Source organism: Diplotaxodon limnothrissa, linkage group LG3 (genome assembly GCF_057381915.1).
Source record: "Diplotaxodon limnothrissa isolate DT_005_m linkage group LG3, D_limnothrissa_male_GT1.1, whole genome shotgun sequence".
In the NCBI taxonomy this organism is placed as follows: domain Eukaryota; kingdom Metazoa; phylum Chordata; class Actinopteri; order Cichliformes; family Cichlidae; genus Diplotaxodon; species Diplotaxodon limnothrissa.
Window position 1 is genome coordinate 7120932 of NC_140598.1, and position 16312 is coordinate 7137243.

At 44.2% G+C, this 16312-nt stretch overlaps 2 protein-coding genes across 2 annotated transcripts in view; both read left to right on the forward strand.

Annotated features, from left to right (window-relative positions):
• Positions 1-16312, forward strand: part of LOC146634344 (protein NLRC3-like) — a 329883-nt gene that overhangs the window by 297447 nt on the left and 16124 nt on the right. The gene's annotated exons all lie outside the window — the stretch shown is intronic.
• Positions 8652-10621, forward strand: LOC146634347 (protein NLRC3-like). The gene is made up of 2 exons (XM_085377041.1): positions 8652-8688; positions 8817-10621. The coding sequence occupies exons 1-2, from the start codon at positions 8652-8654 to the stop codon at positions 10619-10621; spliced, it is 1842 nt and encodes a 613-aa protein (XP_085233167.1).

Below are 16312 nucleotides of genomic sequence, written 5' to 3' on the forward strand. Positions count from 1 at the left end.
TGGGTTTTTGGGGGGTAGCAGGAGGAGAGAAGCTGCAGAGAGGCGTGTAAGACTGCAACTCTGCTTCCTGGTCCCAACTCTGGATAGTCATATTTTGGGGGGTTTAATAAACTACTACTGCATGATGTAAAGCTGAAGTATTACACAGCTTTATGAACCTCCTGTTATCCTGGTAGACGAGTACAGCAATAAATCTTTTACTTGAACATCTTCTGGCTCCAATAAGCTTTGAAATGTGACCATGAAGTTAGAGACACACTGACTGAAACCCACAGCTGTGACTGTGGATCACATCCACACACAGTGTAGCTGCTGTCTCTGTGTGAGGTCTGTGTATATATGTACATATTTATGCTTATATTCATATTCTCTTATTCCCCTTTATTTGATATCCTAATTCTGTGCTGTGTAAAGATTTGTCGGTGTTCTGCTGCTACAAACTGGATTTCCTGGAGGATAAACATGAGGGATTCATAAAGTTCTATCTCTCTGTTAAAATCTCCCAAAATAAATGAAATGTGAATTTCAGGCAGACGTGTTTTTAAAAGAGTCTCTTTAATGGAAAAATGTGTTTTTAAAACCAGCCAATAGGAGCGTCTGTGGATATCAGCTGAGGCTGAACTCAGGAACACCATCACATATAAATACACAGAATTAAATCACTAGATAAAAGACGTCATTAAATAAGGATCAAATCAACATGTCAGAGGTCAAAGGTCAGTCAGAAGAGGTGTGGTTAAACACTGGCAGTGCAGTGACCTAATGCAGTTTGGTTACCGCCACGGGAAAAGCCCCGCCCCCTCTGAGCCTCCGCTGTGTCCTCAGCACATCCAGGAGCAGCAGGTCAGAGGGGGCGGGGCCATGTCAGGACTTATTTTAAGTAAAATTTAAAGTGGAGCGACGGCAGGAGTCACACAGCAGTAACCAGCTCTGTCTGCCAGGGTCAAAGGTCAAACAAGTCCTGCAGCTGACCCACACACAGACTTACACTGATCCACAGAGAGTGATGAATCCACACATCACTCGGCTGGAGGAAGCTGGGTTTTGTTAGATTATAATATTATTTTATGCCATGTTATACCCCTAATTAAAGATTGTGAATTATTATGTAGTTTTAGTTTGCATTATTCTCCTGAATTAGAAGAAGCTGACAACTATTGCATTAGTTAAACTGATGTGCATTATATTAAACTGCTGATTTATTGTGAATGAATGATATTGTTTTATGATGCATTATACTGCTGAGTTATAAGAAATACTGTTTGCAGAAAGTCATCGCCTTATTTGTCTGATTAGAAGAGAACATGCTGGAGTTTTCTGCCCCATCTCAGCAGGAGCAGATAAACAGGGAGCCAAGGTCGTAGCTTAGGCGCTGTGTGAGAGAAAGCATGTGAATGTTTAGGCTTTTATGATAAGGTGGAGACACCAGAGGCTATAAGAGTTTGAGCAATACTCCACCATTTTGAGATCTGAGGCTGTCTGCATCAGTGTCCATCTCCCACGTGTGTGATCATTAAAATCATCGTTTGACTCAACCCGACCGGACCAGTGTTGTTATTGTGGTTTTTCTCTCGTCTCCATCCCCAATATTTTGAACTCGTAACATTTTCCACACCGTCCAATCAGAAACTAGTGTTGACGCTGAGACCCGTCTCTGTAACAGGAAGTCCATGAACAGGCAGACCCTCTGCAGCAGGCTGACCTGTGACCTCTGAGACAGAGGGAGGAGTTTGTGTCAGCAGGGGGCGCTGCAGCATCGCCTGAGAGCTTTAAGAACAACAGCAATAAACAGGAAGTGAAAGTCACACTTCTGTTGGTGTGCGTTATCAGCAGACCCCACCCTCTGCAGGAAGCTGAGATAAGAAGCAGCCAATCACAGAGCAGAGAGCATGTGACTTCCTGTTCCTGCTGTTACTGTGACAACAGCTCCTGGGACAGAGAGCAGCTTTCTAAAGAGGAAAGATGTTGCTGTCACCCCCGGGTGTCATGTGACCCGCCTGATGTACCGATTTAAGACTGTAAGAACAATAATAACAACATGTTTTAGTCAGGTGATCCATGCAGAGCAGATCCATGTGACCAAACACAGCTGGATCACATGTTTCCTCTCCTGGAAACAGAAAGCCTTCATGTATAAAGGCTCATGTACCCACTGAGCCCTGCTCTCAGATCTGTGAGGCTTTAACAAACAACAGTTTAAAGTCATGTTTAGCATCTTCTGTCAGTGTGGAAGGTCACACACTTTCCTGAGTGTTGAACCCTGAACTACTAGCTGTTCATGTCAGCCTGGACATAAATACAGACCTGCCTGCTGTCATAGACCCCAGCACTCACATGTTACTTATAAGTGACTCATATGTATGCATGTATATATTGTGTATGTTGTGCTATTTCTTACTTAGTGTGTTGTGTCTTTGTTCCTGTTTGTGCTGCAGCACTGTAACCTAAATAATTTCCCCTGGGGATCAAAAAAGTATTCTGATTGTGATTAAATGAAAGCAGTCAGAGCAGAGGACGGTGATGTAAGGAATGGGATTTTAATCAGCCAGTCTCCTTTAACTCTCAGCATCACAAAGTAATGTGGTAACATCTGGACTGATGTGTTTACTGTCAGCTAGTTTAAATGCTGTAGGCTGCAGCCGTTGCTCTAACACTATAACTGTAACAGGGCTCAGTGCTGCTTCTAACAGTCTGAGCTGCTTCAGGCTTTATTTGTGAGGAGCACAGCAGCTTACAAACACGTGGCTGGGCCTGGACCCAAAGGAGTGTTTGTTAAAGCCTGCAGTGAATCCAGCAGCAGAATGATGGAAATGCAACACAGCAATGATGAAGAGGAGCAGCATTAAAGCCAAAGTCCAGTTCATACAGTTAGGTCCATAAATCAAGTAAGGGAAAATAAAATGTTGGTTGGATGCACCTGTCTGCACCCTTAATGCTCTCTGGTCGCTATGGTAACGCGTAAACATTTCTTTCAAAATAAGACACACGACTACAACACGGGAAAAGACCCAGGGAAACGAAGTTAACGATAAAAACCCTGAAAACCATTGTTGGATTTATATTTTATCATTGTCATTGTTATTGGGGAATATCTAACCATATATGCTTAGAGGTGTAGAACCAATTGTGTAATGATAGTAGTCTTTAAAGACTTTGTGTGACTCCAGAGTGTTCTGGCATTCACACCCACGTCCTGGGATCATGGGAGAGGTGCTACCTTCTTATTGTTTTGTGGTAGGATGTCTGTTTTAGTCTAAGTGCCTTTTGTTTAGATGAACTGCTGGACTTCCAGACCAGCAGGTTTAGGGAAGTCGTTTATGGGGTCACACACACACACACACACACACACACACACACACACACACACACACACACACACACACACACACACACACCTACATAACATACAGACTGGTACCTTTGTTCACGTGTATGTTAATGAACCTATGTATGTTCATGTAACCTCAATAAAAGAACAGTGTTACGAGGGAACGGACGAGAGCGACTGTGGTCAAGCGAAGGAACGGCATTGGTCCAGGTCTCTCCCGCGCACGAGAAACATAAAGAACTACTCGTGTCTTGCTTTGCTGTGTAGCTGGATTGAACGATCCAGCGAACAGGTTTATGCTACAAACCTATCAACCATCAATTTCACACCGAGCCTCGACTCTCACGGCCCGGTACCAAACGACTCACGGACCGGTCCGTGACCCGGGGGTTGGGAACCGCTGAGTTAACGCATGAGTAGTTCAGGGCTGCACGTCATTTTCATTGTTAATATCTTTGTGAAAAGCACATTGATGTGAAAATCTTCATGAGAGTCAGAGGCCCTACAACACGATTAAAGATTCATTCAAAAGAAAATCACAAGTTATTATCATCTTCAGAACATTTCATTAAACATTAGAGACAGACTGCTGAGTACATCTCATCTCTATCCAAACAACCTACAGTCCACAAACACATCATGAACCAGTGCTCTGGGCTGTGGTCTGTCCCCAGTTACATGGATCAGCTGGTTCCCTGGAGGTGACTGCTGCTGTGGTTTGGAGCGGATGAATAAACCTGAACTGAATCAGGTGTCCAGTTACTTTTGGTCCCTTTAAACCAGGCTGTCACATGTTCAGCATGTGAAACTCCTCCTCCGTGAAAACGGGTGTGGGTCTCAATCAGCCAAGGTTTTGGGTGAACTCATTGTGAGATCTAGCCCCACGCTATCATGTGATTTCCTGTGATCAAATGTCCCAGGATGTGAGTGGGCGTTAAGACGTCCATGTCCCTCTTCAAGCAACTTAAAGAAGTCCAGACGCTTTTCTTTCCAAGCTCCTTCAACAACATCATTCATAGAACAGCTTCCAGCTTCTTTTGCTCGGCTACAGTTTGGATGGATTTGCATTTAAAGATGCAACAAGACTAAAATGGTTAGGGTCAGGAGGTCAAAGGTCAGGGCTCCTGTGGGTCTGAGGGCGGCCTCACGCTGGAGAAGGATGAAGGAGTCTGACCTGAGCCAGTGTTTGACATGAACACATCAGCACTGCTGTCAGTGAGCCTAACGACAGCCGTTAGCATCATTTCAGTGTTTCAGTCATAAAAACACTTCCTGTCACTGTGGTGGTTACAGTGACATCATGCAGTTTGTGCTTTGACCTCCAGAGGGCGACAAATCAGCACAGACAGAGAGCTCCATTCAAACTTTGCTGCCATCAGGAATAATTCTTCAAATATAATCATCAGTGTTTGAGCAGTTATGATATCAGGGACAATCTAGACATGTGTGACAATACTGAACATGTCACATGACACACCTCAAACATCATGTGATCCACTCTCAGTCTGCACTTTCATTCATGACTTCAACAGGTTGAAATGAGCTTTGAAGAAACATCAGTTCAGTGCTGAAATATTTAAATGCTGCAGGAAGAACAACAAAGTGATGACAGATGTTTGTGCTTCAAACAGGAAAACCAGCAGAAATAAATCACAGCCTGCCAGAGGTTGGGGAATTTCCGAGGTTTGGAACGCAGCACAGTGTTACGATGTTCCCGAGTGTCCTCAAACGCCGCATTAGGCTCAAAGTTTACTTTCACTTCCTGAACTTCGTGGAGTGGAGCTTGTTGTTGGTGTGTGAAGAAACTGTAAGTTTGCTTTGTTTCCTCCTTTAACAGTTTGTCTTTAGGAACTTTACTGTTTGTTCAGCTCGTGTTTGATTTCTTCACACAACAAACTGTGTGTGTTTGTATTTCCGGTCTCTCCATTAAAGTCAGTGTGTAATGTTTCCTGGCTAACATCAGCTGTGTGCAGCTTAGTTCAGCACAAATCTGCCGCTCCATAGTTCACGGTAACGGACTCACAGCTGGACCAACGAGGCCGAGTGTGTCCGCCACTCTGAGCTACGTTCGTGTTTGTGTACTTGTAGTTTGTACTTTGAGTTCAGTCAGAGCCCACAGAGGACGCAGCGTACGTGATGACGTCACAGCCCTTTACCTCCTTTACTGTCACTGTGATTAATATTTACACAGGAGACACCTGCAGAGCTCTGACGCTAAGCTAACGCTAAGCTAACCAAGAACCCAGAGTGAGGTTAAAGCTGAGTAAACACTGACCCCAGACCAGCACCGTGATAAAGTGAGCTGCTGCTGCTGAACTTGAACAGGTAACAAAGTGATGAGCAGTCAGGCTGCAGGTTTCTACCTGTTCATGTTTCTACAGTAGAATCACTTTGAAGTGTCTTTGTGCTGTTTCATCTTTGATTTGTGTTCATAAACACTCAGAGAAACATCACGTGACCTCATCAGGATCTGTGTTGGTGTGTGGGGCTGTACCTCAGCTTTATGTTGTTACATGCTCATTTGTTCATTTTAACATCAAAGTAATGTTATGAGGAGTAATGAAGTAACGTACTCCATTACTTTTAATCAAAGTGTTCTGTGTAATATGTGTAATAATGACTGTTTTGAGTAATGACCAACACTGATCACAACAAAGAGGAAATGCCTCCAACATGCACAAACATTTGAGCCACAACATGCAGTTAATGTGCACAAATGTCTTTGATATGCTGCTCAGTGATGGTGGTGACTGTCAGAGCAGAGCTACTGAGAATCAATAAGTAATATCAATGATGGGATCAGAATCACTAAATTCTTCTCATCCCTGTCAGTATCATACATGTGCTGTATAATGTGATAAATGTAGAGGTGCTGGCTGTTCTCTCACTCTGCTGTTTAGCTGTAAAGGACGCCTCCCTGCCTTTGTCTCATTCATGACCTTTAATAGTCTCTTCTAACATGCAGAGATCTGTATGATCTGTTTCATAGAGTCTAACCAGCCTGTACAGGTAACAACAACAGTCACTGCATCACTGACACACAAACGTCATCTCTGTCAATAACAACATTCATACATGGAATAAAAACACATCAGTGGATCATTGCTGGAGCTGATGTTTGTGCTCCTGGTGCAAAGGCTCTCAGTTTCCTCCTTGAAATAACATCAGTGGTGGGTCAGCGACATGCTTTCTTTCCCTCTCAGGTTTAAATATCTGGGACTCTCCACCGTTTGGTTTTAGAGCTGAAGAAGCTTCTCAGATGAAACGTCTTCCAGAAACTTAAAGACGTCTCTTTTCTCTCCAAGCTCCTTAGATCACATGACCTGGATGACTGAACCTACAGACATATTGACCTGGTTTCATGGTCACATGACAGGTCAGAGGTCAGCGACTGTAACTCAGTTCCTCCTGTTAATGTGAACTCACTGAGTGTTTGTGGTTTACCTCTCAGACTGACTGAAGATGATGATGGAGGAAGAGGAGGACAGAGCAGAGTCTGCAGGGTCCAGCTGTCCGTCTGTGAGGAGTGACCGGTCCAAACGTAGCAATCCACTCTTCAGTGGTGAACCTGGAGCAACGAGGTCAGAGAGCTGAACTCACTGAGTAACAGAAATAATTCTGCACTGACATTATAATCAGTGTTGACTCTGGTTGATTGTCTGACTGTGTTTGTGAGCTGAGAGGAAATGAAAATGAGTTTGTAACAAAAATCAGTTTTGTCCAGTTTTCCTGTAAAAAGCTGAACTCTAATCTAAGAGGATGTTACTGACAGGAAACAGCTGCATTATCTGCAGTCTGTGTGATCACAGCTGCTTCAATCATGTTTGTGTCTGCAGAGGTCAGAGGTCACAGTCTGCAGGGTCCAGCTGTCCGTCTGTGAGGAGTGACTGGTCCAAACCTCTAAATCCTCCAAACTTCAGTGGTGAACCTGGAGCAACGAGGTCAGAGCGCTGTGATGACTCCTTTACATGTTTGTGTTTCCTGGATAAATATGACCTGAAACATCCTCAGATTGTTACAAAGATTCATTAAAAAGAAAACAATGAAAGAGAAAAGATCCAAATGTTCGACTTGGTCATTTGCTGTTTGAGGACAGTGATGCTCATATCTGTGGGGAAAGTGTGACCTGAGTGGGTTCATGTTTGTCTTTAAAGAACAGAGCTGCTCTGATTCTCTTTGTGTCTGATCTGTTAAACAGTCTGAGAGGTCACACAGAGACCCAGCAGCTAAAGCCTGGATCATACTGGCTGCTGTTACTCCATCAGGACAACACTGAACCACAGTGGTGTGGATGTAGTGGATAAATCCCACCATACTGATGCTCAGAGTTAACCACAGGGAACAAAACCAGATGTTACCTTCAGATTGTGACCTTTGGAGTGGACGATGCAGATTTCAATAGAGAATAAATGTTGTTGTTTTTCAGCTGTGAAGAAAGAATCTAATTTTCTGAACTTAAGAATTTATGATGCTGGAAACAACATGGAGACTATAACACAACATTTCCACTGTGTTCATAGAATGAATGTAAAACTGTCAGACATTCATTAAATATGCAAAATGTCTACAGAAGCATCAGAGGGTCAGACGTGAAGCACTCAGTGATTTTGATCAAATGACTCATCAGTTATTGATCTGTACTACACTGATCTACCACGTTAGTAAAGCTGGTGTTCTGGTGGTGGAGGGAGACTCGGATCATGTTCTGGTTTTGGAGCAGTGATCTGCTGATGGTTCAGTTTGATGAGCTTCTTCAAAATCATCCCTGACATCACCACTGAAAGGACGTCCATGAAAACAGACTGAAAATTACTGATATGTTCACAATCTGAGAGTTTAAAACTTGACAGACTTGATTCAGATGAAGTTATTTGAGCAGAAACTCCTGGATCTTTATCCTGTGTTGATCTAATCCTTCATGGTTCCTCCACAGAGTGGAGCAGCAGAGCTCAGAGGTTCCCAGTGGTCAGTCTGCCCAGCAGCATCAAACACAGCTGGACTCCATATTTATGGTCTGTACATGTACAACAACTACTGTTACATCTGTTCTGTTCACAGTCATCTCCATGCTGCTCTTTGTAGACCAGTGGATCGTCAGTGTGTCCAACATGGATCTGATGTTTGGCTCCATGATTTCAGTCTGATTGGCTCATTCATAAATATTCTGTTCCAGCTGCTGGAGGACAACATCATCACTTTTGTGAAGAACGAGCTGAAGAAGATCCAGAAGGTTCTGAGTCCAGATTACCCAGAATGCTTAGAGAGTCAGAGGAGCAGCAGCAGAGAGGCGTTTGTGAAGATCACAGTGGACTTCCTGAGGAGAATGAAGCAGGAGGAGCTGGCTGACCGTCTGCAGAGCAGTAAGAGGATTTATCTAAAGATTTAAGCTGCTGGATAAATGAACATTTTCCAGAGATGGAAGATGGAGCAACATGTTTTAAAGATTAGTTCTTTTTGGAATTGAGTGTTTATTTTTCTTCTCATTCAGAGCTTCAAGCTGCAGTTTGTCACCGTAACCTTAAATCCACCCTGAAGAAGAAGTTCCAGTGTGTGTTTGAGGGCATCGCTAAAGCAGGAAACCCAACCCTCCTGAATCAGATCTACACAGAGCTCTACATCACAGAGGGAGGGACTGCAGAGGTCAATGATGAACATGAGGTCAGACAGATTGAAACAGCATCCAGGAAACCAGACAGACCAGAAACAACAATCAGACAAGAAGACATCTTTAAAGCCTCACCTGGAAGAGATGAACCAATCAGAACAGTGCTGACAAAGGGAGTGGCTGGCATTGGGAAAACAGTCTTAACACAGAAATACAGCCTGGACTGGGCTGAAGACAAAGCCAACCAGGACATCCAGTTCATATTTCCATTCACTTTCAGAGAGCTGAATGTGCTGAAAGAGGAAAAGTTCAGCTTGGTGGGACTTGTTCATCGTTTCTTTACTGAAACCAAAGAAGCAGGAATCTGCAGCTTTGAAGACTTCCAGGTTGTGTTCATCTTTGATGGTCTGGATGAGTGTCGACTTCCTCTGGACTTCCACAAAACAACAATCCTAACTGACCCTAGAAAGTCCACCTCAGTGGATGTGCTGCTGATAAACCTCATCAGGGGGAAACTGCTTCCCTCTGCTCGCCTCTGGATAACCACACGACCTGCAGCAGCCAATCAGATCCCTCCTGACTGTGTTGGCATGGTGACAGAGGTCAGAGGGTTCACTGACCCACAGAAGGAGGAGTACTTCAGGAAGAGATTCAGAGATGAGGAGCAGGCCAGCAGGATCATCTCCCACATCAAGACATCACGAAGCCTCCACATCATGTGCCACATCCCAGTCTTCTGCTGGATCACTGCTACAGTTCTGGAGGATGTGCTGGAAACCAGAGAGGGAGGACAGCTGCCCAAGACCCTGACTGAGATGTACATCCACTTCCTGGTGGTTCAGGCCAAAGTGAAGAAGGTCAAGTATGATGGAGGAGCTGAGACAGATCCACACTGGAGTCCAGAGAGCAGGAAGATGATGGAGTCTCTGGGAAAACTGGCTTTTGATCAGCTGCAGAAAGGAAACCTGATCTTCTATGAATCAGACCTGACAGAGTGTGGCATCGATATCAGAGCAGCCTCAGTGTACTCAGGAGTGTTCACACAGATCTTTAAAGAGGAGAGAGGACTGTACCAGGACAAGGTGTTCTGCTTCATCCATCTGAGTGTTCAGGAGTTTCTGGCTGCTCTTCATGTCCATCTGACCTTCATCAACTCTGGACTCAATCTGCTGGAAGACAAACAAACAACCTCCAAGAAATCTAAATTATTTAACAAACCAAAACTTCAATCTCTCCACCAGAGTGCTGTGAACAAGGCCTTACAGAGTCCAAATGGACACCTGGACTTGTTCCTCCGCTTCCTCCTGGGTCTTTCACTGCAGACCAATCAGACTCTCTTACGAGGTCTGCTGACACAGACAGGAAGTAGCTCACAGACCAATAAGAAAACAGTTCAGCACATCAAGAAGAAGCTCAGTGAGAATCTGTCTGCAGAGAAAAGCATCAATCTGTTCCACTGTCTGAATGAACTGAATGATCGTTCTCTAGTGGAGGAGATCCAACAGTCCCTGAGATCAGGAAGTCTCTCCACAGATAAACTGTCTCATGCTCAGTGGTCAGCTCTGGTCTTCATCTTACTGTCATCAGAAGAAGATCTGGATGTGTTTGACCTGAAGAAATACTCTGCTTCAGAGGAGGCTCTTCTGAGGCTGCTGCCAGTGGTCAAAGCCTCCAACAAAGCTCTGTGAGTAAATATGTGATCATGTTTATTTTTAAAATGTTGATTAAAAGTGGTCATAGATTTCTTCTATGACAGATCCATGTCCTAAAACCACGAGCCAGCGTAGTTGTATAGTATAAAAGAAAAAAGGAGAACTTTTGACCACAATATTGTAACTTGAATGAACTTTTGAAACAGCCTTTAAACATAAAATCTATGAACAGAATCGGTGACAAAGGGCAGCCCTGGCGGAGCCCATCACCCACCGGACTTATTACTATCCAACGTATTGCCGGCTATGCCAACCAAGCTCTTGCAATGGTTGTAAAAGGATCGAATGGCCCGTAGCAATGGCCATGAAATGTTTCTCAGTTTTATTATTTTCAGTCACATCTGTTTTTGATTATTAACTGAATATTTTAAAATTCAGGCTTTTTATGTTATACAAAACATCATATTTTCTTATGTCTTGTATTGATTCTGAAGGAATAGTTTTCATCAGTATCGCAGATACCAGCCTGAATTTTACTTTGTATTGGATCAGGAAGGAAATCAGTGGCATCACACATCACTTACAGCAACTTCAGCACCTCTTCATTTTAATAAACTGGGGGAGGTGCACCAAGATTCAGTATGAGATAAAGAATTATTTTTAACTGTAAGGTTGGAGAAATCTGTTGTTGGAAATTGGAAGAACGGGTCATCTTAAAAATCCCTGCATTGTAGTTTTATTCAGGCCCCTTCAATCTGTGATCGCTGTTGCTTTGCATTGTAAATGCTACTATTACAAAAGTCACAAATATTAGTGTATGTGTGTGTTGTTGGGTAATAAACCAAAAGAACAGAATCTACCAGCACCTCACTGATTTCTGCTTAAAAACAATAAAAAAGCAATAAAGCTCTGATTTGTTTGGTTGATCTTGTCTCCCTTCCACCTTGATTTCAGACTGAGTGGCTGTAACCTGTCAGACAGAAGCTGTGAAGCTCTGTCCTCAGTCCTGAGCTCCCAGTCCTCCCATCTGACAGAGCTGGACCTGGGTAACAACAACCTGCAGGATTCAGGACTGAAGCTTCTGTCTGCTGGGATAAAGAGTCAATACTGCAAACTGGAAACGCTGAGGTCAGATCAAGCAATATCGATTTTTTTTCATCAATTAACATCATTTAATCAATTTCATTTGGAAAAAATTAACATTGTGTGTATGTTTTGTTTTTTTAATGAATCCATGCAAGTCACAGTAAACTGCCACATTTGTCTTTTGTAACATGAGGCAATAAGGATTCCATCATGTCCTGAAACAGTGTTGAAGTATTGTAAATATAGTAGCTCCTCATGGCACCATGAATATACTTTAACACAAGTGTTTCATGTCTTCTTGTCATCATTTCTTCAGACTGAGTGGCTGTAACCTGTCAGACAGAAGCTGTGAAGCTCTGTCCTCAGTCCTGAGCTCCCAGTCCTCCCGTCTGACAGAGCTGGATCTGGGTAACAACAACCTGCAGGATTCAGGACTGAAGCTTCTGTTTTCTGCAGTGGAGAGTCCAAAGTGTACACTTGGGATTCTCAGGTCAGGATTCAGTCTTTTCTGATGATAATTTTAAAACCTGAGTCAGGTCGATAAATGGCTTACTCATTTACAACAGACATGATTTGTTAAATCACCTTATATATGTGTGCTTAAGTTCTGTGCTGCTCTGATTTATTGCCCGTGCTGTCTTTCAGTTCAGCTTTGTCGAGTCTCTGGTAGGATTTCTTTTACATGACCTGTGTAAAAACAAAACAGGAAACATATTAAGCTGAAGTAAGATGCACAATTTGAAAAATGGGGCACAAAAAATGTTGCTGCTTTCTGGAAAGTGCGTCTAAGAAGACCCAATGGAGAAAGTGAAGAGAAAAATCAAAGATTAAGAAGAAGAAAATGGCAGAGGCAGTTTCTTTTGGACTGCCTGCAGATGGGGCGAGACTCTAGAAACAGGGATGATTGGAGAAAATGTAAAGAGGCCAGGAGATGAATACTCTGGTGTTCTGGGGATAGTTCAAGGTTCAAGGCTCTTTATTTGTCACATGCATAGTTATACAAGTATAACACACAGTGAAATGTAGCCTGACACGCTCCTCGACATGTGCAAAAATTGGGGGGGTGTAGAGGAAGAACATTATATATATATATATATATATATATATATAAACACCCAGCACGCCCCTGCGGGCGGTTTATCCTTCAAGCTCGGGTCCTCTACCAGAGGCCTGGGAGCTTGAGGGTCCTGTGCAGTATCTTAGCTGTTCCCAGGACTGCGCTCTTCTGGACAGAGATCTCCGATGTTATTCCCGGGATCTGCTGGAGCCACTCGCCTAGCTTGGGAGTCACCGCACCTAGTGCTCCGATTACCACGGGGACCACCATTACCTTCACCCTCCACATCCTCTCGAGCTCTTCTCTGAGCCCTTGGTATTTCTCCAGCTTCTCGTGTTCCTTCTTCCTGATATTGCTGTCATTCGGAACCACTACATCGATCACTACGGCCGTCTTCTTCTGTTTGTCTACCACCACTATGTCCGGTTGGTTAGCCACCACCATTTTGTCCGTCTGTATCTGGAAGTCCCACAGGATCTTAGCTCGGTCATTCTCCACCACCCTTGGGGGCATCTCCCATTTTGACCTCGGGACTTCCAGGTTATACTCGGCACAGATGTTCTAGTCCGGCATCTCCTGGTGTAGGTGTCCTGAAGCGGGGGGAGAGCAATCCTGCAGCAGCGTTCTGCTGTACGGATCACTCTCTGGAGAGCTTTTTGGTCCTTCACACAGCTGTTCCCGAACCACGATGTCATGTTCTCTGTGAGGATGCTCTCCACAGCGCCTGTATAGAAAATCCTGAGGATCTTTGGAGAGACCCTGAACTTCCTCAGTTGTCGTAGGTGATACAGGCGCTGCCTAGCCTTTTTGGTCTGGACCTGAATGTGGGCAGCCCATGTCAGGTCTGAGGAGATGTGGACACCAAGATACTTGAAGGACTGCACCCTCTCCACTGGAGCTCCATTGATGATAATGGGCTTGTAGTCTCTGTGCTGACCCCTTCTGAAGTCCACCACCAGCTCCTTTGTCTTGCTGACGTTCAGCTGGAGGTGGTTGTCCTGGCACCACGATGCCAGATTCTTCACTTCATCCATGTAGGCCGCCTCATCGTTGTTGGAGATGGCACCCAACACCACTGTGTCGTCAGCAAACTTCACAATGGTGTTGGAGCCATGGGTGGCCACACAGTCTGAAGTGTAGAGGGAGTAGAGCAGTGGCGAGAGGACACATCCCTGAGGTGCTCCTGTGTTGATGGTGATGCTGTTGGAGAAGCACCTGCCCACCCTCACCACCTGAGTTCTGCCAGTGAGGAAGTCCAACACCCATGCACACAGACGGCTGTTAAGTCCCAGATCCCTGAGCTTTGTGAACAGTCTGCAGGGCACTATTGTGTTAAACGCTGAACTGTAATCAACAAACAGCATTCACACATAGTTACCCTGTTTCTTGTCCACGTGGCTGAGAGTGGTGTGTAGGACGTGGGCGATGGCATTGTAACTCCCTCCAAGTTGAAAAACGAACACAAGGCGTTCTTGATTTACTGGCATTTATTGCACACGGGCGCCACCAACGATGCCACCAGAGATGCTGTAACGATGCCGTGAGAACTGTACAACAACATAAAATAATCAATTTCCACCGTACATTGTTCTCATAGAGAATAAACAATAAAGTACATTATTAAACAACATAAATGCTCACAATTTGACCTTTACAAAATGCTAACATATACACGTGGTTACCATAAATTCGCTCGCTCTATCACAAACAAACATCTTATTTTCTATCACAACATATGCAGACACAGACTTCTCCCACAATTCCACCCAGTGCTTCCTGCAGAAGTTCTCTGATGACTCTGCAATAGTCGGCCTCATCACTGATGGGGACGACAAGGAGTACAGAGGACTGACTCAAGACTTTGTGGACTGGTGCCAGCTGAACTACCTCCAGATCAACGCCAGTAAAACCAAGGAGCTGGTGGTAGACTTCCGCAGGCACAAGCATTCTCCACTGCAACCACTGAACATCCAGGGTATGGACATTGAGGCTGTGGACAGCTACAGGTACCTTGGTGTTCATCTGAACAACAGACTGGACTGGACTCATAACTCAGACGCCCTCTACAGGAAAGGGCAGAGCAGGCTGTACCTGCTGCGGAGACTCAGGTCGTTTGGGGTGGAGGGCCCACTCCTGAAGACCTTCTATGACTCTGTCGTGGCTTCTGCTATCTTTTATGGTGTGGTCTGCTGGGGCGGCAGCATCTCTGCTGGGGACAGGAAGAGACTGAACAGGGTGATCCGAAGGGCCAGCTCTGTTCTAGGATGCCCTCTGGACCCAGTGGAGGTGGTGAGTGACAGGAGAATGGCGGCTAAGCTGTCATCCCTGTTGGACAACGTCTCCCACCCCATGCAGCAGACTGTGACAGCACTGAGCAGCTCCTTCAGTGGGAGACTGCGGCACCCACGGTGTGGGACGGAGAGATTTCGCAGGTCTTTCCTCCCCACTGCTGTCAGACTCCACAACAAAGACTTTAACTGAACAAACACACACATCCACACATGTGCAATAACACTAAGTGCAATAATCTTTTCTGGCATCGTTGTATTTTTACTCAGTTGTATATAGCATTCGTATTCTATTTTTATCTTATTGTATATTTTTATTCTATTTTATTCTACTGTATATAGTATTTTATTTTATTCTATTCTGTACAGCTGTGTACTGTATTTATTCTTATTGTATTCTAATTTTTGCGTCATAACTTTTGCACTGTCCACTTCCTGCTGTGACAAAACAAATTTCCCACGTGTGGGACTAATAAAGGTTATCTTATCTTATCTTATATACAAATTGCATACCTCATTGGCCGCATTAACTTGCAGGGGTTAATGAAAACGCTTCTTGTAGTGTCACTCTTTCCCATAGTCGGACACTCCGTTGCATGCGTCTACATGTCTCTACCACCACCAGAGAGAGACGAAAGCATGCTGCGCTCTACCGAGTGTAGCGTGTACCAGAATATACCGTCGACCTCAAACAACAGACTAAACATTGGTTCCACCCCGGAAACATTCTGTAAACCCTTTTTAAATGTATTTCCAACCAACAACATGCATTACATCACACACATATATTAACAATAAAGTATTTCACTTATTCATTGTAACTTGAACCATAAAATTGTCTTAAATTGCATAAGTGCTGCTGACGGCAGCCACACTCCCACCAAATCATTAATGATTTTTCAACTGAACCTCGTTGTAAAGGCAAGTGTATACAGTCCCTTAGTCACATAAATCACAGAGACAAGAATTCTGAACTATTCAGCTTCAAGTAGGGTAACTGTTTTGTGGATAGGTCTTTCAAGATACACTGGCTTGTTAACTCTTTTTCCTTGGTCATCCAATGTCGCATCACTGATTAGCAACTCGAGTTTCCTAATGATTCCATCCTCACTAGGGTACACCTTGGTTACCTTGGCCAACTTCCACTCATTTCTGGGTAGACTATTGTCCATCAGCATCACAATGTCGTTGATCTTAGCATTTCTCCGTGCTTTGTACCATTTTCCTCTCTGCTGAAGATTCAGCAAGTATTCCCTTTTCCATCTGGTCCAGAATTCATTAGCCAGGTATTGCACC